The sequence below is a fragment of the Leucoraja erinacea genome, chromosome 2 (genome assembly GCF_028641065.1).
Source record: "Leucoraja erinacea ecotype New England chromosome 2, Leri_hhj_1, whole genome shotgun sequence".
NCBI classification, from domain to species: domain Eukaryota; kingdom Metazoa; phylum Chordata; class Chondrichthyes; order Rajiformes; family Rajidae; genus Leucoraja; species Leucoraja erinaceus.
This window is the reverse complement of record NC_073378.1, coordinates 54628898-54653133: the sequence shown is the minus strand read 5'-3', so window position 1 is coordinate 54653133 and position 24236 is coordinate 54628898. Positions and strand designations below refer to the sequence as shown.

General features: G+C 41.8%; 1 protein-coding gene across 2 annotated transcripts in view; it reads right to left on the bottom strand.

Annotated features, from left to right (window-relative positions):
- LOC129710200 (contactin-associated protein-like 2) overlaps nt 1-24236 on the bottom strand; it is a 1639166-nt gene that overhangs the window by 881133 nt on the left and 733797 nt on the right. For both annotated transcript variants that reach the window (XM_055657015.1, XM_055657024.1), the window contains exon 4: nt 22599-22746. In XM_055657015.1, the coding sequence (XP_055512990.1) occupies nt 22599-22746 (148 nt within the window). The remainder of the gene's footprint in view (nt 1-22598; nt 22747-24236) is intronic.

Sequence of the window (24236 nt, the reverse complement as noted above, 5' to 3'; positions counted from 1 at the left end):
CCTGAACTCATACCATAACCCTCCATTCCCTTCTCATCCATATGCCTATCCAATTTATTTTTAAATGATACCAACGAACCTGCCTCCACCACTTCCACTGGAAGCTCATTCCACACCGCTACCACTCTCTGAGTAAAGGAGTTCCCCCTCATGTTACCCCTAAACTTCTGTCCCTTAATTCTGAAATCATGTCCTCTTGTTTGAATCTTCCCTATTCTCAAAGGGAAAAGCTTGTCCACATCAACTCTGTCTATTCCTCTCATCATTTTAAAGACCTCTATCAAGTCTTAACCTTCTGCGCTCCAGAGAATAAAGACCTAACTTATTCAACCTTTCTCTGTAACTTAGTTGTTGAAACCCAGGCAACATTCTAGTAAATCTCCTCTGTACTCTCTCTATTTTGTTGACATCCTTCCTATAATTGGGCGACCAAAATTGTACACCATACTCCAGATTTGGTCTCACCAATGCCTTGTACAATTTAAACATTACATCCCAGCTTCCATACTCAATGCTCTGATTTATAAAGGCTAGCATACCAAAAGCTTTCTTTACCACCCTATCTATATGAGATTCCACCTTCAAGGAACTATGCATGGTTATTCCCAGATCCCTCTGTTCAACTGCATTCTTCAATTCCCTACCATTTACCATGTACGTCCTACTTTGATTTGTCCTGCCACGGTGTAGCACCTCACATTTATCAGCATTAAACTCCATCTGCCATCTTTCAGCCCATTCTTCCAAATGGCCTAAATCACTCTGTAGACTTTGGAAATCCTCTTCATTATCCACAACACCCCCTATCTTGGTATCATGTGCATACTTACTAATCCAATTTACCACACCTTCATCCAGATCATTGATGTACATGACAAATAACAAAGGACCCAACACAGACCCCTGAGGCACCCCACTAGTCACCTGCCTCCAACCCCACAAGCAGCCATCCACCATTACCCTCTGGCGTCTCCCATTCAGCCACTGTTGAAACCATCTTGCTACTCCTGCATTTATACCCAAACAGTTGAACCTTCTTAACCAACCTTCCATGAGGAACCTTGTCAAAGGCCTTACTAAAGTTCATATAGACAACATCCACTGCTTTACCCTCGTCAATTTCACTAGTAACCTCTTCAAAAAATTCAAGAAAATTAGTCAAACTTGACCTTCCAGGTACAAATCCATGTTGACTGTTCCTAATCAGACCCTGTTTATCCAGATGCTTATATATATTATCTCTAAGTATCTTTTCCATTAATTTGCCCACCACTGAAGTCAAACTAACGGGTCTACTCCCTTTTTAAACAATGGAACAACATGTGCAGTACGCCAATCCTCAGGGACTATTCCCGTTTCTAATGACATTTGAAATATTTCTGTCATAGCCCCGGCTATTTCTACACTAATTTGAAGTTACAATGAAAGAGCCGTTCAGCCTCTGTTGAAGCTCAGGGATAATTTAGAGTAATACAGCATGGAAACAGGCTCTTCTGGCCAACTTGCCCACGTCAACCAAGATGCCCCATCTACACTCATCACACCTGCTTGCGTTTGGCCCATATCTTTCTAAGCCTTTCCTATCCATGTACCTATCCATGTACCTGTCCAAGTTCTTTAAAAGTTGCAATAGTGCCTGCCTCAACTACCTCCTCTGGCAGTTCATTCCAAACATGCATAATCCTTTGTATGAAATGGTTGCCCCTCAGAGTCCTTTTAATATTACCCCTCTCACCTTAAACCTTTGGTTCTCGATTCCCCTACACTAGGTAACATACCGTGTGTTTACTCTATCTATTCCTCTCATGATCTTGTACACTTCTATAAGATCACCCCTCATCTGCTTGCATCCAAGGACTAAATTCCAGGCCAGCTCAACCTCTCCCTATAATTCAGCCCCTCGAGTCCTGGCAACATCCTTATAAATCTTCCCTGTACCTTATCCAGCTTAACATCTTTCCTATATCAGGATAATCAAAACTGCCCCTAATGCTCCAAATACGGCCATAGCAACATCTTTTTATAACTGGGTCTCAACCCAAAACATCGCCCATTCCTTCTCTCCAGAGATGCTGCCTAAGTTACTCCAGCATTTTGTGTCTATCTTCGATTAAAACCAGAATCTGCAGTTCTTTCCTACACATTTTGTCGCAACTTCCATACTCAATACTCTGACTGATGAAAGCCAATGTGCCAAAAGTCTTCTTGGCCACCCTGTCTACCTATGACACCACTTTCAAGGAACTATGTACCTGCACTCCTAGATCACTTTGGTCTACAACACTTCTCCAACCCCTGCCATTCACTGTGAAAGTCCTGCCCTGGTTTGACTTCCCAAAATGCAACACCTTGCAATTATCTGTATTAAATTCCATTAACCATTCCTCAGCCCACCTGCTCAACTGATCAAGATCCTACTGCGAGTTTTGATAACCATTTTTGCTACTTTAGTGTCATCTGCAAACGTACTAAAGATGCCTGTACATTCACATCCAAATCATTGATATAAACCACAAGCAGCAATGGGCCCCAGTAACGATCCCCAAGGCACTGGCCTCCAGTCCAAAAAACAACCTGACACCATCACTCTCTGCTTCCTTTTATGAAGCCAATTCTCTATTCAGTCGGCAAGCTCTTCCTGGATCCCATGCGACCTAACCTTCCAGAGCAGCCTAACATGCTGAGCCTTATGAAATGCCTTGCTGAAGTATAGATAGATAACACCTATGGCTTTCCCCTCGTCAACCTTTTTTTGTTACTTCTTTAAAAATCTCAATCAGATTCGTGAGACACAATCTCTCACATACAAAACCATGCTATCACTAATCAGCCCTGATCTATGCAAATGCATACATATCTTATCCCACTGAATACTCTCCAGTAACTTGGCTACCACATGCATTAGGCTCACTCATCTGCAGTTCCCTTGCTTTTCCTTGTAGCCCTTTTTAATTAGAAACACAACATTTGCCTCCATTCTTCCAGCACTCGCCCGTATTTAATGATAATTCGTATATCCCAGCTAGGGGCCCTGCAATTTCTTCTCTAGCTTCCCACAGTATTAATGATAATTCGTATATCTCAGTTAGGGGCCCTGCAATTTCTTCTCTAGCTTCCCACATTGTCCTCAGAGGTATGTGATGAGGCCTGGGAGATCTATCCACCTTCATATGCTATAAGACGCTCAGCACCTCCTCGACTGCAATACGGACTGCCCTCAAGACACTTCCATTAACTGTCCCAAGTTCCCCAATGTCCATTGTAAACAAAAAGGAAACAGAAAAACAAAACAGAAGGGTGGGGGGGGGGGGGGAATTTTCTACGGTTAAATATTACATATCTGAGTAAGTGGTGGCATTCATTGAATGTGTGGATTTGAATTTATGTCCTTATAACCTTAAAGCTATTCCTGAGTCTGCGCCTGCATTTGATGAATTTCAGGGGCAGATCGAACGAAACAATGGGAGCTGGGCTTCTTTGCCCTGCTAAGGCCTGTAAGGGCATCTTCAGTTCCGTGGCTGCCATACCATGTGTATGCAGTATTCAGCAGGCTCTCGATAAAGCAGGTCATAATTTGAAGGTTGTGTTAATCCTCATAAGTTGCTCTTCTTGATGACCGCTGTCGTGTTGTCCGTCCAGGAGATGTCCTCGCGATATGGACGCCCGACTTTGGTGTTCCATCTCCACACACTCGCCGTTAGGTATTACCAGCATGGTGCTTTATTTTATCTACTTTCTTTTGTCCTCGGTCAACAATGAAATGAAGCCAGCTTTGGAAGACAGAAGAGGGGGCTTAGCACTCTGCCACAACTGCGAGTGGAGGAGAGGTAAGTCACTGGCCATTTGTGAGGAAATCCTTAACACACACATGTGACAGTGGGGAGGCCGAGAAAGTTAATTTTGCAATGTGACAATACTCAATCCACAAAGAGCATTCTTGCAAACTAGCATTGGTATGATGGGATTGGTGGATCTATTATATAAGCGAATTGAGGGTGGTAAAATGTGCTGGAGGACCAAATCTCTCGAAAACTTCGTGATTACCAGTGAGGGCAACAGGACGGTAGTCATTAAGGCTGATTGATGGGAGACTTTTGTCCTATATACAATGATTTTTTGGATTGACAGCTGACGTGAAAAAATAATCTATAAGCTGACAATCTGAATAATGGGCATTGGAACAAAAAATTATTTATCCATCTAAAGGTATCACATTGGAACAATTACCATCATCTTGTCCACTTGTCCACTTCAGCATTTTAAGAATTTAGTGAGACGTTTTCTGTACTCATATTACATCAAAATCAATAAGAAGGTTTCTTCATTCTACAATACAGAACATAGACTCTCATACTGATTATATCTTGTGAGATACTCATTGAGTCTGCTTCAAGTGCATCAGAAATCTGATTCAGGCAGAACAAATGTCAGTGTAATAGCTGAACTAACACACAAGCAGCACTTATTTTACAAATTGTTATTACAGTACAGAATTCAAATATGTGTAAGTGTACAATTTAAATTAACTCTTATTAAAATAAATTTAGGTGGAGCACTGGTGACAGAAGGATAACTGTTGATTATTTTTTCCAATTGCTCAATTTCTGGATTTTTATGCATGTTGTGAATGGCAGTAAACAGGAGGCAGCCTAGAGCAGAGGCATCAGATCGCATTCATGACAAAGATTATCCCAGATATTGCTAAAAGATTAAGGTTAGTCAGCAGTGGATATATGGAGATCAATAGAGGCAAAGATTTGAATTGAATTTTGAATTGATTGAATTGAATTTCTTTATTTGTCATTTATTTATTCCATGGGACTTTCTGAAATGTGGGGGAGTTGTCAAGGCAATATTCAACAAGGTGCCACAGGCCGGTGCAGAAGGTTAAGGCACATGAGATTCAAGGTTAGCAGGCTAATTACACCCAAAATTAGCTTGCTGCTTGTGGACCAAGGGTACTGGTTGAAGGTTGTTTGATTGGAAGTCCGAGACCGGCGGCAAACCGCAGGGATTGGCGCTGGGATTCTTGTTTGTGATGTATGTTTATGATCTGGATGCAAATGTAAGAGAAACGACCAGCAAGTTCGTGGATGGCGCAAAATGTGGTAGATTTGTGGACAACGAGAAAAATTGTCTGAGCCCTTGTGCAAATTAATCGAATCAAGCACATACTTGGATATCACGTCAATATATATATCTCGCAGGACTATTTTTTATTTATTATCAATGCACCATTATGTCTTTAGTACATTATACACTCACCACGGTTCTTTACCACGTCTTTGACATAATTTGACATGGAATTGAGTAGATTCAACAGTTTTTTAATATTTTTTCATCTCAATACCACAGATGAATTATACCCTCAATGACCTCCTGCCTTATGGTATGTCCCTTTCCTTAATAATTGACAACAAATTCACAATTCGATTCAGGTCAGGTGAGTTAGCAGCCAGTCCAAGTCATATGTCCCCTTCTGCTGGAAAGATTGAGTCATCATGTTTGATGTGCAAGGTCAAGGTCTTGCTGGAATATCCAAAATCCACCTGGAAAAGGGCCTTTCACACCAGCATGCGGCTAGCGCGACCTAACGTGGTCGCTTGAGCCGTACGGCCTCCAGGGGCTGGTCCCACTTTGATCGCCGGAGGCGTATGGAGTTATGTGGGGCTGGTCCCAACATTGCGCGGGGTCCTAAAAACTAACACTGTCAAAAAATTTCTTGCGACAACGGCCCCGCAGCCGCATTGAGGCCGTATGCCGCGCCTCGACGGGCGTACACAGCGTCTTGATGCTGTATGCAGCGTCTTGACGGCGTACGCCTAGCGCGTGGTGTTGCGTGATGACATCACCGCCCAGCGTGCCATTTCGTGATGGCGTAACTGCCCGACGCCACGCGGCGTCCAAATTCAGTCGGCCCGCCTCCTGCCCAGCTGATTGGTGAGTATGATGTCTGGACCAGTCCAGACGGCTCCGCGGTTGGAAGTGGGACGGGCCCCGCAAGGCCGCACGCCTCAAGCCATCACGTTTGGTCGCGCTAGACGCATGCAATCGCATGTTGGTGGGACAGGCCCTGACCTCTTCGAGTTGCCTTCCCTTTGAGGCCATACCAGCTCACTTGGGAAAGAGAGTTCCTGTTTTGGACCCTTGTTTGACCATCCTGGGTCTCCCTACCAACTTTGTGATCACTCGCTGTGACTTCAAGCAATGTTGATTCAAGGTTATAATCTTTGTGATTTGATTGATAAGTTCTTCTCAAATGATGATAATACAGTGGCTGGATGATGCAGTATTGATGCAATGTCATCTAAGGTTGGTATTTTGTCTTTAATTTATTGTGAATGTTATCAGTTTTAAATATAAGAACAAACTCATCATATGAAAAAATAGCAAAATCAACCCATGATTCAATTAATTTGCACAAGGATGTAGATATAGATCAGATGGAAAGATGGGCAGACCATTGACTGATGTGATTTAACCTCGACATGTGTGAGCTGATGCCTTTTGGGATCTGTCAAATAGGCTAAAGCATGTACAGTAAACGGTAAGGCACTCATGAAAGTTGGTGAAAAGGGAGACCTTGGTGTTCAAGTCCACTGATCGTTAGAATCTTTTTCTCATGTTCTGATATACAAAAAAGAGGATATATACTTAAGGTTACAGGAAGGAATCTTACAGGGGATATGAGGGGAAAGTTTCTCACACAGAGTGTGATATCTGGAACATGGTCAGAGATGTTTGTGGAATGCGATAAAATCACTATGTTTAAGAGACATTTCAACAGGTGCCTAGAAGATAGGGACCTAATATATAGATGGGCAAATAACTTGGCATGATCGTGGTGGGATGGACCCATATTTGTCCCATGTAATGTTGACTGGTCATTTATCTCGTTGCTTTGGATGAATAAGTTCCCATCATATTTCTCTGAATTACATTGCAACTGCATATCAAAAGTATTTTCTTGATATAATGCACCCAGGTTCTTTACTATATGCTGAGTGAAAAATATGTTTTTTCTTCCAGTGCTAATGATTGATGTCATTTATTACTTTTGTTTGTTAAATGAATTTTCTGTTACCCTTGTGGGTAAACAGGTTTCAGTGCTACCTAGATTAATATATAAATTTCTGGCAAGAGCATGTAATACAAACTGACACTGAGAGCTTAGTGGTTATGATACTGCATGAAAAACCCAGAGTTGATATCCCACGATGCCAAATGAAAAAAGTGAACTCAATAAATCGAAACATTCATGGCCCGGCTCCAAAGAAACAAACAGCTTGTGTGTTCATTTTTTTCAGGAAGTGATGTCATTCCTCCACAGGCTGATCGAATTATCTAGAAGATCGTTAATGACCATAGGGCAATAAAGGATGGGCAATTACTGCTTATTTGTCTCTGCGATCACGAAACTCAAAAAACAAAAAGGTAGAAAGAAATTGGTGCGTCTTTCAACATTATATAAAATATTCCGTGAGGCGGCTACAAATCACTAGCATTATTTCTCCTGCTGCATTCAAGGACATCACCCATTCAGAATCACTCCCATTCCTGTAACTTGACAGCACGAACAATATTCTTCCATTTCAGGTGAAATCCACCTTCAGCTGATAGAAAGAAAACCTTCTTTCTCCACAGATGAAAAGTGCTTCGAGCACAGGAACGGCATTAAGCCTCAGCTCAACACACATATAGCAAACACATGTGTGTGTGTGTGTGTATATATATATACACACACACAGACACACACACACATAATGGTACACATTTTATTCATCAATTGTCTCTCTCAGACACACCAAATAGTTTGCGTGAAATAAAAATTTAAAAAAATGTGATATTCCTCTTTATTATACTGCACATCTAAACTCTGATTAAAATAATGTTTTGGCCTTCTTTTTTTGTCTAGGCAGTCTTAGTTTAATTTAGTTCAGAGATACAGCAAGGAAACAGCCCCTTCGTCCCATCAAGTCCACGCTGACCAGCAATCAACCGTACACTATCCTATCTTGCAAACTAGGAGTTATTTCCAGAAGCCAAATAACCAACAAACCTGCACGTTGATTGGGAGGAAACCTGAGCACCCAAAGAAAACCCACACGGTCTTAGGGCAAACGTGCTAACTCCATACAGACAGTGCCTGTAGTCAGTATCAAACCCGGGTTTCTGGGGCTGTAAGGCAGCAAGTCTACCATTGCGCCACTGTGCAATCCTGCAGGATTGAGCAAAACACAAAGTGTTGCAGTAACAGCGAGTCAGCCAGCTTCTGTGAAGAGAATGGACTGGCGATGTTTCGGCTCAGTACCTTTCTTCAGCCTGAAGAGGCCCAGCCAGAAAAGTTGCCTGTCTATTCCCTCCATAGATGCTGGCTGATCTGCTCAGTTCCTCCAGCACTGATTGTTTTGTTCGAGATTCCAGCATCAGTATTAATTGAGGTGACTGATGAGGCCTATGAACAACAAACCTCCACAGATAAGGCAGGTGGAGGCTGGTGGGATGGGAGATGCTCTGCTCCTTCTTGAGCTCCTTGCTTGAGTCTGAAGAAGGGTTTTGGCCCGAAACGTCGCCTATTTTCTTCGCTCCATAGATGCTGCTGCACCCGCTGAGTTTCTCCAGCAATTTTGTGTACCTTTGCTTGTGCACAGCCTCTGTTTGCAGGCACTACAGGCCTTGGGGTGTCGATTTTGGAGGTGGTTAGCATTTGAAGCATTGTTTGCAGGTCTGGTCCCCCAGGAATGGAGGAATATAGGGCCTGTCCCACTTATGTGACTTTTTCAGTGACTGCCGGTACCTGTCATAGGTCGTTACAGGTCATCAAAAATTGTCAACATGTTGAAAATCCAGCGGCGACCAGAACAAGGTACAACTCTTTGGGCAACTACTCACAACCATACAGGTTTCACCCCGCGACATGTGATCTCACTGGCTCTCCACTCCGCTCTGGACTACTTGGACAACAAAAACTCATATGTCAGGCTGATATTCATTGACTACAGCTCGGCGTTTAATACGATCATCCCCTCCAAACTAGTTACCAAGCTCTCAGATCCGGGTCTCTGCACATCTCTCTGCAATTAGATCCTCGAATTCCTCATCCACAGACCACAGTCTGTCCATATTGGTGGAAATGTGTCATCCTCGATAACAATCAGCACGGGAGCACATCAAGGCTGCGTGCTCAGCCCCCTGCTTTATAGTCATGGACAGGCGATGTTACGCACCTGCGTAGCCGGTCACAATGCGAACTCTATCATCAAGTTCGCTGACGACACCACTGTTGTGGGACGAATCACTGATGGTGTTGAGTTAGAGTATAGAAATGAGATCGACGAGCAGAATAACCTGGCTCTCAACACCAGCAAAACCAAGGAACTGATTGTGGACTTTGAAAGGGGTAGGATAGGGACCCACAATCCCGTTTATATCAATGGAATTATGGTGGAAACGGTCAAGAACTTCAAAATCCTGGGCGAGCATATTTCCGAAGATCTTTCCTGGTCCCAGCACACTGATGCAATTATAAAGAAAGCACATCAGCGCCTCTACTTCCTGAGAAGATTACGGAGAGTCGGTATGTCAAAGAGGACTCTCGCGAACTTCTACAGGTGCACAGTAGAGAGCATGCTGACTGGTTGCATCGTGGCTTGGTTTGGCAACTTGAGCATCCAGGAGTGGAAAAGAATGCAGAAAGTTGTGACCACTGCCCAGTCCATCATTGGCTCTGACCTCCCCACCATCGAAGGGATCTAACGAGTCGCTGCCTCAAAAAGGCTGCCAGCATCAACAAGGACCGACACTATCCTGGCCACACACTCATCTCTCTGCGGCCATCAGGTAGAAGGTACAGGAGCCTGAAATCTGGTACATCCAGGTTCAGGTACAGCTGCTTCCCCACAGCCATCAGGCTATTAAACTCGCCGACAAACAAACTCTGAACTATATCAGCCTATTGCACTTTATCTGTTTACTTATGTGTACATATATATGGTCTATGCTATATAGACACACTGAACTGTTCTGTATTTATGTTTACTATATTCTGTTGTGCTGCAGCAAGCAAGAATTTCATTGTTCTATCTGTGACACATGACAATAAACTCTCTTGACTTGACTTGACTTGACTTGATTTGAGTAGTCTCCTAGTCACCCAAAGAGTCGTAGCGTCTTTCTGGTTGCTGCTGGATTTTCAACATGTTGAAAGTTTTCGGCGACCTATGACGGGTGCAGGCTGTCGCCGAAATAGTCGCATAAGTGGAACAGGCCCTTATGGATAACGCGCAGACAGAGGAGATTAGCTCAACGTGGCATCATTGTTAATATTGGCTAAATTAAAGACACCATAAAATGGAGGATCCCTGCACGTGTCAGAATTGCTTAACCCTTGTCAGCTGAACTTTACAGGCTTTGATTGGTGCCAGCAGTCTAGGCTCAGACTGGTATGCAGGATGGTGAGTGGTCCAGGTGTTCTCCCTGTTTCTCTTAAATTGTTAACATGTATAACAGTTTTGCAAACACACCTTAATTGCATCATTTCAATTGGATCGCTGCAAAAGCATTGTAAATAGTATAAAAATGTTGCAAGACAGTCATCCTGTTAATTGATGATTGGTCGAACTGTTGAGCCTTGGAGAAATTGTTTAATTCTCAGGGCACATGTTTCAATGTTTGTTCTTGTTTGCTTCCTTCTAGAGCTTTCCTTCTTATACAATGTATTAGCTGCTGGGTTATTGGGTTAGGGAAATGTCTGTTATGTATGGGGTTAATTGATATCTGTAATTGGATTGTAAAGAGACCACCCCCATGTGGTTCGGCCCCTCGAGATCCGGGGACCTATCAAAGTCGGCTGCCACGAGGTCCTGCGTCAATCTTCTGGGAAAGCGCTTAGAACTGCGTGACCTTCTGCAGTGTCTCTATTTGAGCGAGGCCTAGAGGGTTTGATCAGTCAGATATGAGGATCGAACCCACGGTGGTTAGGTATAGTAGTTGAACTGTAATTGTGTTTTGTCAAAATAAAGATTAGTTGTACAAGTGCTTGATTCAGTGGTTTCTGACAGAAACTGGAAAGGGGGAAGCTTAGAGCGAGCTATTTACATCATGATCAGCAAATACATTGTGGGCTGAATGGCCTGTTCCTGTGGGGTACTGTTCTCTGTTCAAGTTCTATGTTCACATAACATCTTATGTTCCTTCTTCACCTTGAGTGGTCATGGGCCAGTCATTCCCAGGAATCAGTGGGAATGTTATATTCCTTTCAAGAGGCTTTGAGCACATCCTTAAATGATGTCTATGGCCCATTGGGTAATTGCTTCACAGGACATAATTTTGATGAGGGTGTCTGTTTCATGAGTTTAGTGAGGCAAATTATATGGCCTGCCAAATATAGTGAACTGTTTGCAATTCGGGTCTCAGTGGTGAAGATGTTAGCCTGGGAGAGGACACTGAGAAACAAGGAACTGCAGATGTCAGGACTCCTGAACAAAACACAAGGCGTTAGAGGAACTGAATGGGTTAAGCAGCATCTGTGGAGGGAAGGGATGGGCTGTGTTTCAAGTCGCAACCCTTCTTATGAGAGAGTACTTAGGTATGTTACAATACTTACCTTCAGCGGCGCTGCAGTTCTGCCACTGGCCGTGTGCGCGATTTTGGCGCCTTTGAGGGGGTGGGGCGGGGTTAAAACGGGTTTTTTTCCCGACCTGGTCCTGAATTATATTTTGTTGGAGTGCAAGCTATTGCTGAATAATTGTTCGGACGACCGGTTCTGCGTTTTTTTTTTTTTTTAAATCGCCCGACAAGTTCAGCGCTGGAGTAATTTTAAAATCAGCTTCTAAAGCCGTCAACGCCGACAACGGGCCGGATTTCAGGTACAGGACAGGTAAAGGAAAGCCGTTTATTTTAAGTATAAAAGTGCTCTTTAAGATGCCTTTAATTCACATTTTACGTTGCGAAACGGTGATTTTTTTCCCCATACGAACCGGCAGTATTTTTCCTGCCGATATGGGGTTTAAATTCACCGCAACCTCAATGTTCCAAATGATCGCGTTCCAGAAAAACCCACTCGCAAGATGATTTAAATGGCCATTAATTGACAGGTATTAAACATTAAATTCCATCCATTTGGCCTATAAATCCATGACAATGAGATTTAAAAATTATGTTATATTGTGAATTCTTGTGTGAATGTTATTTGGACACAGGCTATTTAAAAATGTTAATCTATTCTTAAGAAATTGATAGATGTTTAGATCTAGTAATTAAATTTTGTAATTAGCTACAATTGGGTAACTAACTAATTATATGCTTTAATTTCAAGTCATCTAAGTAAGATAGTTTCATATTTGTTTCAGAATGCTTCAATCTAAAATAACTGAAATTTCATTTCAGTTCTCTTAATTTTTAAGAAAGTTATGGGCTTTTGACTGTTCTTGATCACAGCTTTTGTGTTAAGTCAATGGAAAAGCAATAGGGAACAAGAAGCTAATTTCCGAGTATGAAAATGGCCATAACATTATTAATACTGAAGATATGAAAGTAAATTAGGTGTCAAATTAAACTTATTTTTATGCTTTATCTGATGGGATACATTACAGACTTGATTTTTAAAATCTGATGTCTGTTCAGAAATCTGACCACTGGATTTGATGGAGATATTGTGTTAATGCCTTGAGATGACGGTTGTAGGTAGTCCAGGTGCCATAGGAATATAGAATAGCATGTCTAAAGACTTGATCATGATATGTTCTTTTCCTCAATCTTCAAGAGCTGTGCTGGGAAATCAAAAATGGTGAGATTTATCATCTATCCTCGTTTATCTTGTATCTTGGCTCCGAAGGTATGAGAAGTAACCAATGCTTTCCGGAGTCGTGTAGTGAAGAAAGAGCAATGTTCTGCAGCAGGGGCCAGTTTGTAGATCAGATTTGTCTAGCTTCTGTTCAGTTTAAGATTCATCGTCATGTGAGCTTCAGTTAATGAGTGAACAATGGCTTGGAGTCAGCATATGCCATCTGTAAACTGGCATTCAACTACGGCAAACCTTTTGGTACCAGTAACCACAGTTCGATTAGCTTTAAAAATAGTTCTGGATAAAGACAGGGTGGGCCCACAAATTAAAGTTCCGAATTGGGCCGAGGTCATCTTTAATAGTATTAGACAAAAACATGCAAAAGTCAACTGAAGTAGGTTGTTTGCAAGCAAAAGGACATTCTGAAAGTGGAATGTTTTTAGAAGTGTGATGGTGAAACTTCAAGGCATGCATGTTCCTGCTATAATGAAGGGCAAGGCTGGGAGCAAGGAAGCCTCAATGACTTTTTCCCTGGATGGAAATGTTCAACACTAGAGGGCATAGCTATAAGGTGAGAGAGGAAAATATAATGGAGATGTGCGGGGCAAGTTTTTTTACACAGAGTGTGGTGGGGGCCTGCAATGCATTGCAGAGTGGTAGTGGAGGCCGATATGATAGTGGTGTTTATGAAGCTTTTAGATAGGCACATAGACTTGCAACGGTGGCTCAGCACTTCAACTCCCCCTCCCACTAATTGAATTCTCCCAATTGTATTAGTCCTTGCTGTCTCCTCCCCTTCCTCAGCCCTCCTGCTGCCTCCTCCCATCCCCCAGCCTTCGGGCTCCTCCTCCTTTTTCCTTTCTTCTCCCCGCCCCCCCACTCCCGATCAGTCTGAATTTTATAAGTACATTAACGGGAAGAGGGTACCCAGACAGACAATACGGCCCCTCGGAACCGAAAGTGGTTATTTATATGTGTAGTCGCAGCAGGTGGGAAAGGTCCTCAATCAGCATTTCTCGTCTGTTTTCACCGTGGAAAAATATGTGAGGACCATGAAATTTAATTAGGGACAGTTCATGGAGATGGCTTGAGGACAGTCCATATCATGACGAAGGAGGTGCTGGATGTCTAAAGGTATAAAGGTAGATACATCTCTTTGTCCTGATCAATACATCTGAGGACAATATGGGAAGCTTGAAAAGAAACTGCAGGAGCCCAGGCTGAGATACGAGTCATTCTTGGATGCCAGATGACTGGAAGGCAGCCAATGTTGTACCACTATGTAATTAGGGCTGCAGGGAAAAGCCTGGAAACTATAGACCAGTGACCCTAACATATCTGGTAGGCAAGTTACTGGAGAGGATTCTGAGGAACAAGATATATAAATGTACGTTTTGCATTTGGATAAACGGGCTAATTAGGGATAGTTAGCATGGTTTTGTATGTGGGAGATCAGATCTAAAAATCTGATTGAGTTTTTTGAAGAAGTAACCCAAAAGATTGATGAGGTCAAGTGTGTTGACTTTCTTTGATGGACTTCAGCAAGGCCTTTGATGAAGTTCCACATTGTAGGCTGCTCTGGAAGGTTAGATCGCATGGGATCCGAGATGGACTGGACAGAGAATTGGAAGGAAGAGGAGGGTGATAATGGAAGGTTTTTTCTTGGATTGGAAGGCTCTACCTAGTGGTGTGCCTTGGGGAATCATGCTGGACCTATTGCTGTTTGTGGGTTTTTGTCAACGATTTGGATGAGAATGTATAAGGCATGATTACTTAATTTGCAGATGACACTAAAGCAGGGGGTGTCAGAGACAGTTAAAAATGATTATCAAGAATTACCGCAGGATCTTGATTAGCTGGGCTTTTGGATAGCTAACTGAGTTTAATGCAAATAAGTGCAAGGTGTTGCAATTTGGGAAGTTACATCACGCAGGACTTACACAATGGGAGTCTCACAGTAGGGCACTGGGGAGTGTTGTAGAGCAAAAGGATCTACAGGGTATAGTCCCCTGAATCAGGCATTGTAGATAGATAAAGTGGTAAAGAAGATGTTTGGAACACTAGCCTTCATCAGGCAATGTTGAGTATAGAAGTTGGGATGTCATCTTACTGCTGCACAAGCCATTGGTAAGGCTACATTTGGAATATTTTGTTCAACGTGGTCACCTTAATGAACGATGTTGTTAAGATGGAAAGAGTGAAGAGTAGATTTACAAGAATGTTGTCAGACTTGAGGCCTGGAGCTATAGGCAGCGGTGGGCAGTATAGGGTTTTATTCCTCGGAGTCGAGTAGGCTGAGGAGTGATCTTAAAATCATGAAGGACATATTTGAAGCAGGTACAATAATAGCATTTTAAAAAGACTTGGCCAAGTACATAGAAATGAAAGGTTCAGAGGGATATGGGCCAAAAGTGTGCAAGCTGTGACAAGCTAAAATGGGCATCTTGGTCAGCGTGGACAAATTGGGCCAAAGAGCATGTTGCCATGCTCTATGATTTGGTAATGCAATGACTATCGGTCTTCAGGTGGCTTTGCTTCTGGATTGTAGTGACCATTGGCTGAACAGCTTCCCATTTACCTAGAAGATTGGTTCCACTCCCAATGGAAGTTTAAAGGTGAATTGCAACACTGTGGCAAGAAAGATATAAAACAGTGTTTGGGTGATAACACAGCCTCATTTGACATAGGTCTTTATTGTTTGGCTCTGTTCTTGACCTGTTGCATGCCTTCTCATGACAAATGGATAACAGAGGTGATTTTCTGTTGGTCATCTAGTGTAAGGAAAGCAATCTACAGACCCTACCTATTCATAGAAGGAAACACGTGTGGTGCTACATCTTCTGAATGCTTAAAAAAATTCTGCATGTGAACAATTTGAAAAGACCAGCCACCAACATTGATCTTATTTTCATGAATTTAAATGAAGAATACTATACAGAAATAAAAAATCCAGTCAATTGCTCCTTACCTGTGTTATCTTTGGGTTTCAACAGGCTTTTAACAAAACAGTTTACCCTTTTCATTCAATTGCTTGTGCTAAGAATCTTTTCTGGTTGATCAAGTGGTTCGAGCCTTACTTAACACAGCACTGTATTAATTCATGCTCTTCTATTCAATAACTTAACAACTATAAAAGCATGCTATGTGAGGCCTCTCCTGATGCTCACGATAAATGCACTGCATAATTGGATATATAACTATACAGTTTAGGAAGATCTCAGGTTCAAATCCCCAGTGAGGATTGAGACAGGGCAATGATTAATCTCAGACAGGGCAATGATAGGACTATTATAATTCATCTCTACATTACTGCCCCAGGGAAGGAGATTACAATCACAAAGAGAGAGAGAGAGAGAGGTTGCTGCTCGAAGATGGTTGAATATTAACACCCGATGATGGAAAGATGCACAAAAAGAGAGTTTATAATAATTATCTAGTTTTACAGAGAATGCTGATTATGCTAAAACAATCACATATATTGTATCATATTATTCAATTCAGTTTGGGATTTGTTTGTAGAAGAGAATTGAGATATTGGGAGTATCTATTTTAATGCTTTCATTGATGATGGTACAATATACGATACAATAGAACTTTATTTTCCCAGGAGGGAAATTGATCCCAGGAGAGAAATTGACACAATGCAGGCTACACTTCTAACCCGTGACTAGTGAGGATGAAATTTTGTTTTGGCCCATTTCCTTTTAACTGATTTAAAGCCTTGCAGATTCCAGCATGTTTCCTATGTTTCTGTCTATATTTGCCTTCTACCTATGTTCCTAAACAAACAATATAAATATGGGAACACAAAATTCTCCAAACGCCCAATCATTGTGAAAGTTTAATTGATCTTTTCAAGCTGTCCTATAGTATGTACCACAATACCCGTGACAAACTAAGCCTCAGTCTAACTAAAAATCCTTCAAAATTAGTGCCACTTATTTTTATTCACCAACAATGTAGAATGCCAAATCATTATGAAAGACAAATTGGATTAGGCTATGCAACAGGCTTTTACACAGTTTATCATCTGCTCTGGGAAGGAACAAGATACCAGATCTAAATGAAACTTTGACTCTTTACAGGTTTTGCAGTTACTTTCTTGGGATACCTGTTTTTGGTTTAATAAATTAATGAACTTTTCTGCTTGTGCTGTTCAACAATAAATCTGGCCAGGGCATACAACATTCACTTAAATGAATAATTAAGTCAAACTAACCGAGATTGCAGTTCAGAGAAGGCCTTGTAAACAATGTGCCTTTCCTACAATAAAGGATACTTATATTTGAATGGAGTGCAAGAAACCATTCTGTAATACTTCATTAGAATACAATCAGGCAAAAAACATCACAAATAGGAGATATGGGAACAGGAACCTAAACACACATCTAATCTTTCAAAATTCCCTTCAAGAAGCTAGCTGGGACGACCCATATCCCTCCATTCCCACCACCATCATATATGTTCCATCACCCACCCCTGACAGAGTGATCCAAGCACCCACCTCCCTCTTTGTAAAAAAACTTGCACTGGTCTCTTAGCAGTTCCTTCGCTATTTAGTTAACTTTAGTTCAGAGATACAGGAAACAGGCCTTTTGGCCCATCAACTCCACACCAACTATCGATCATCTGTCCTCTTAGGTTTGGAAGCTGAACGGGTAACACTCTCAATGCTGGAGGAAGATTGAAAAGATTCTAGTCGCATGAATACGGAAATACAACAATTTAGAATGATACTGCAGTGAAGAATGACTGGATCGACTCGGCTTGTACTCGCTAGAATTTAGAAGATTGAGGGGGGATCTTATAGAAACTTACTTACTTTCTTAAGGGGTTGGACAGGCTAGATGAAGGAAGATTGTTCCCGATGTCCAGAACAAGGGGTCACAATTTAAGGATAAGGGGGAAATCTTTTAGGTCCAAGATGAGAAAAACATTTTTCACACAGAGAGTGGTGAATCTCTGGAATTCTCTGCCACAGAAGGTAGTTGAGGCCAGTTCATTGACTATATTTAAGAGGGAGTTAGATGTGGCCCTTGTGGCTAAAGGGATCAGAGGGTATGGAGAAAAGGCAGGTACAGGATACTGAGTTGGATGATCAGCCATGATCATATTTTAATGGCAGTGCAGGCTCGAAGGGCTGAATGGCCTACTCCTGCACCTATTTTCTATGTTTCTACTTCTGAATTTCCATTTACTTGATTGAACGGAACAGGACAGCACGGGAATGGGCCTTTCCGCCCACAATGTTGGCACCTTCAATCCAACCATTTCATGATTACTCTAACTTGCATTAGTTTCTTTTAATCCATTTTTATTGAATTAATTGAACTCAAATTTCACGAACTTCTGGGGTGCGAATTGAACTTTGCGTGTTATCTGGACTACACCTCCTCCGATGTTGCCTCTTGCAAAGACGTTATCTACTACTCTCAATTTCTCCATTTCTGCCACATCTGTACCCATGAAGCTTTCCATTCTAGGACACCTGAGATGGCCTCTTTCTTTAGTAAAGGTGGCTTTCCCCTTGTTGTCATAGATGGATTCCTCACCCACATCTGCTTTGTGCCCCGGAGGTCTGCTCTCATTCTCCACCCCCAGATGGAACAAGGATAAAACTGCCCTCATCTCTTCCCCCACCTGCTTCTGCATCCAAATCATCCTTCTCCAACATTTTCCACCACCTTAAACGTGATCCCACCATCATTCGTACCTTTCCATCCCCACCGTTTTCCACCTTCCACAGAGACACTTCCCTCCACAACCCCTTGGTTCACTCATTCCTTCCCATCCAAAACCATCCCCACCCCAGGTACTTTCCCCTGCGATCGCTTGAGATGTAACACCTGGCCCAATATATCCTCCCTCTCAGGGATCCCGGCAGTCGTTCAATATGAGACAGAGGTTCACGTCCACCTCCCCTAACCTCACCTATTACAGTCCATGTTCCTGGTGTGCCTCCATTACATCGCCAAGCCCAAGCGTAGACTAAGCCACCGTTTCACCGAAAATATCCACTAAGGCTGCTAGATATCCCAGTTGCCAACTATGTTAACTCTCCTTCCCTTTCAGTTCTGGGCCTCTTCCATTGTCAGAATGAGGCCAAATGCAACCGCTTCCACAAGTTTATAAAAAATCCAAAATGTTAATGCAGAACTAAAAAAGTCAGAAAATTATAATTGAATTGGAATGATTAGCATGATTTTAGTATGCTTAATATATAAATGCAGTTTTCATAAGAGGATGGAAAATAATCAATTTTGGCAGAGCTAAATATACAGATGATCCATTAAATTTATTTTGCCTATATTTTGAGAAGTGTTTTTTTAGTGTGAGGTGCCATTTATAGAGCTGAGACAAGTAAATATTTCATATGCAATATACTACTAAACTGGGCTCAGTGCAAGTAATGATTGGAATCACATTTGTTCGAATGCTTACAGGACTGTTCCTATAGTTTGAATAAGTGTGTGATATGATGTAACATATGTTATATCATGCACTCTACATAACTATGTAATTTGGATAGAAAATATTTGGGGCATGAGAAGGCCTGGATTTACAAAACAGGTTGACCATGAGCAAAAGGAACAGAAGGAAAACATTTTTCACAGTTTAAAATGGATTTGATAAATTGTAGAAATGGGCATCAATTGAAATGAAGTTGTTACTGAGCACAAAGATTTCCGTGAATCCGCTTTAGTGCTTGGTGGATGGGTAACAACTTGATGCAAACATTAGATGGGGTCAATTGATTAATATACATTCATGAGTTAACATTCCAACTTTGTTAATCTCAATTCTGTAAGTATCTGTAAATCTAATCAATTAAAGTTAAATGAAAGGTTTCCTTCAGCATGTTCTGTACACAACTTGTGGAGCAAGTGGGTTTATGACAGTGTAAATGCATTATTTTTTAAGTTGTAATTTTCTAAACCAGGAGATGAAACAAATTGTACTTTTAAAAAGACACAAGGTGCTGGGTAACATAGTGGATCAGGCAGCATCGCTGGAGAACATGGATCAGTGACACGAGGTTGGGATCCTTTAAATTGTACAGTAAAACTGATTGGTTTTAGACATGTGAAGACACCAAGTTGAAAGATGTCAGTGGAACTTAGCACATTATTCAACTGCAGATGATTGTTTCGGATGGGGGGTTGAATTTTGTGTAAATGCCGGTTTTCATTAAACTCAGGCATGGCTGGCTTTATTTGCTGGCTTTGCTGGATATAAAAGGTCTTAAGAAAAGATCCCTCTGTAATAGCAGAGTTTATTACGACTCCCTTTCTTGACAAACAGAATCCAACACTTTAAACGTAAAGTCGGAGCCAATATGCTCAACCAGGTAAATTGATAGTCCTTTGCACTGTTCATCCTGCCTCTCACTTAGAAACTTTCGGAAGCAATTATATTTCCCGCCAGTGATGTGTTATGCTAAGTCCTATCTATTTTTAAACCTACAAGTAGATGCCTTCTAATAACAACCTTTTCAAGGAGACAGGCTAAAAAAATGGTCTTTGGATATGTGAGATTAATCTTACTGTTCTATGGCTCAGCTCTGAATAGATGATCATTTACTCAAACACATAAATAACATATAAAGCTGCTTCTAGTCTAGCATAAAAGAACATCAACAAAATGTCTATTTTTCAGAAAAGTTCCATTCCTAGTTCCAACAAAGATTTTGAAAATTGTTGTAGAATACATCATTTGCTTTCGTTGTTTTTTTCTCAAAAATTATTAAAATTTAGGTGCGGCACAGTAGCACAGCGATAGAGCAGCTGCCTCACAGCTGCTCAATTCTGACTATGGGTGTTGTCTATGAGTGTGCATGATCTCCCTGTGACCGCATGGGTTTTCTTCAGGTACACCGATTTCCTCGTCACGCATGTTTGTATGTTCATTGGTTTCTGTAAACTTCCCCTAGTGTATCGGATGCGAAAGTGGGATAACATGGAACGAACAGGGGGGTGACCAATGGTCGGCATGGACTCTGTGAAAAGAAATACTCTATGCTGAATCGCTGAACTAAACTAATACAGAGGAACTGCTCATTTAATTATGTATTACTGAACTTAAATGGAGCAGGAGGGGAAAAGAAGTTAACTTTTCTGAAATGTTTAGCTCAAATTGATGAAATCTACACAGAAAGACTATTTGAGTTCACTAAATGTTGAGGAGGTATTCTCTCACAAACATGTGCAATAAAAGGCAATTAGTGATTAAGCCACAAGGACAATACGTTTAAACAAACAAAAGTGTCTAGTTAAGAAAATACAACCTTGCTTTTGAGTGCTGAAGTGTTTTGACTGTACCCAGGGTGGGAAGGGTACAAAACATCCAATAACCTGAAGTCCTCACGTGTGAGTATGCAGTCAAATATTTGAGTATTAGAATAAGTCTGATGGTTATGACTGAAGAACATAAATCTGTGCAGTACAGAAACAGGCCCTTCATGTCTGTGCCAAACATGATGCCAAATCATTTGATTTGCCAAATAGTTTGTAAAAATTACATGATGCCAAACTTGATGCCAAATTATGACAACTAATCTCTTCTGCCTGCACATGAGCCTTATCTCTCCATTCCCTACTTATTCATGTACCTAACTAAAAGTCTGTTAAACGTTACTATCAAACATGGTCCCAAACATCTATTATAAAATAAATTGTGCTATATGTTAAGTTCTGGTTCTAATTCAGATAAATGTCAATTAAATAAATACCCATGCAATCTTAATTTAAATTCTAACACATGCTTCAGGAAACATGTTCCCGATGTTGGGGGAACCCAGAACCAGGAGCCACAGTTTAAGAATAAGAGGTAAGCCATTTAGAACGGGGATGAGGAAACACTTCTTTTCACAGAGAGTTGTGAGTCTGGTGAATTATCTGCCTCAGAGGGCGGTGGAGGCCGTTCTCTGGATACTTTCAAGAGAGAGCTAGATAGGGCTCATAAAGATAGCGGAGTCAGGGGATATGTGGAGAAGTCATAAACGGGGAAATGAATCGGGATGATCAGCCATGATCACATTGAATGGTGGTGCTAGCTCGAAGGGCCTACTCCTGCACCCATTGTCTATTGTCTAAATCTTTGATATCTACCAAAGGCAGTAAATAAAGTTTCTGATATTTCTACCCTTGGAAAAAGACTAAAGGGCCTGTCCCACGAGCATGTGGCAAGCGCGACCTAAAGGGCTTGTCCCACCAGCATGCGACTGCATGTGGCAAGCGCGACCAAACCAGAAGCGGGGGCCGCGCGGATGTCGAGTGAGTGACATGAAGTTCCAGCGAAGTCCGCGGGAAGTTCATGCGTGACGTACGGCGTCGAGGCGGCTGCGAGCCGGCAGGCCGTTGCCACGCAGAATTTTTGAACACGGTCAGTTTTTGGGAGCCCCACTCGATGTCAGGACCAGATCCGCAGAACTCCATACGGCTCCGGCAATCGAAGTGGGCCCGGCCCCGCGAGGCCGTGCGGCTCAAGCGACCACGTTAGGTCGCGCTTGCCGCATGGAGTCACATGCTCGTGGAACAGGCCCTTTAGGTCGCGCTTGCCGCATGGAGTCGCATGCTCATGGGATAGGCCCTTAACTGTCTATCCTTTCTGTGTCCCCCGCTATTTTATATGCTTCTAATGGGTCATATTTCAGCTCTGATGCCCCAGAGAAAAAGATCCAAGTTTGTCCAATCTCTCCTTGATTCAATTATTATTAGTTCCCTTGAGAAACATAAGAACAATTCCTAATTTAAAAACTCAAATCCATGATACAGCAATGCAACAGTTTTATTTGCAATTAACAATCGATACTTACAGTAGGGGCAGCCAAAGACTTCCATTCTAAGGCCAATATGACCGTCGCCATTCCAGTCCAGTGGTACTAAGCGTATGTATCGTGCAACAATAGGATGTTGTAAATCATGCCTCACCACTCCATCTGAATTTAAGTTTCCTGCAAAGGCCTATGAGAAATAAAGTACAGATTTATTAGCATTACGCAAGAACTCTCATTACTTGAAAAGTGAAAACGGAGAAATCACCAATATTATAAATGTTGATATATTTCCATGAAAAAACACTCCTGTAATTGGGTGATCAGAACTGCACATTATATCCCAAATGTAGCCAAACCAGTCTCAAAATACTGCAACGTGATCAGCCATGATTGAATGGCAGAGTAAACTTGATGGGCTGAATGGCCTAATTCTGTTCCTATCTCTAACAACTTCAGGACATTTATATTAGATGCCCTGACAAATGGGGGCAAGGCAACCATACACTTTCTTTACTCCTGTCTATTTATGTTGCCACTTTCATGGGCCCCGAGGTTCATTTGGAATACTGTGTGCAGTTCTGATCGTCCCATTACAGGAGGGTATATCAACATTTATAATATTAATTAGAATGTTTGTGAATAACAGTGTTGTATTTTATTGGCCAATTAGTAACAATATCTTCAAGAAACAAAATCTTATTGTGATTTTTGTTTTCTTCAAAACCACCATATCTTTGAAATCTCAGGTGATTTGCCAAAGATGAATTTGTTTATATATATCATAGAAGTTTCTTGTTCTTTCCAAAATATATAGCAGCAATTCAAAGGACGGAATTGTGCTCACTTCAACCCATCACCAGTACTCACTTTGTATAGTACTCCCACAACATTAGCTCTCTGGTACAAATGTTAAATTGCTCCCAAAGGTAGAAACAAAATGGGTAACTCAGTAACTCAGCAGGATAGGCAGCATCTCTGGAGAGAAGGAATGAGTGACATTTCGGGTCGAGACCCTTCTTCAGGCGGAATCAGCATCTGCAGTTCTTTCCTACACACATTAAACTGCTCTCAATGGAGATACAACATTCAACGTGAGAGGAGGAAAGTTTAATGGAGATGAGCGGGACAAGTTTTTCTTACACAGGTGAAGGCCTGGAACGTATTGCCAGTGGTGGTAGTAAGGCAGATACAAAAGTTGTGTTTAAGAGAATTTTAAATCGGTACATGGAAGTGCAGGGAACAGAAGGATATGGATCATGTCCAGGCAAATGAAATCAGTTTAATTTGGCATCATGTTCGGCACAGACATTGTAAGCCAACGAGCCCATTCCAGTGCAGTCCTGTTCTATGAGCTAACTGCTACCCGAGTGTAATTTTTCCTTACATTTAACAAAGAACCCCGGTGGTTTATTTGCAGTGGCAACTGTTTTCTGATTCCCGAGGGAGAGGTTTAAGATGAGGGAGAAAGATTTACATAGAAACATAGAAAATACGTGCAGGAGTAGGCCATTCGGCCCATCGAGCCTGCACCGCCATTCAATGTGATCATGGCTGATCATCCAACTCAGTATCCTGTACCTGGCTTCTCTCCATACCCCCTGATCCCTTTAGCCACAAGGGCTACATCTAACTCGCTCTTAAATATAACCATTGAACAGGCCTCAACTACCTTCTGTG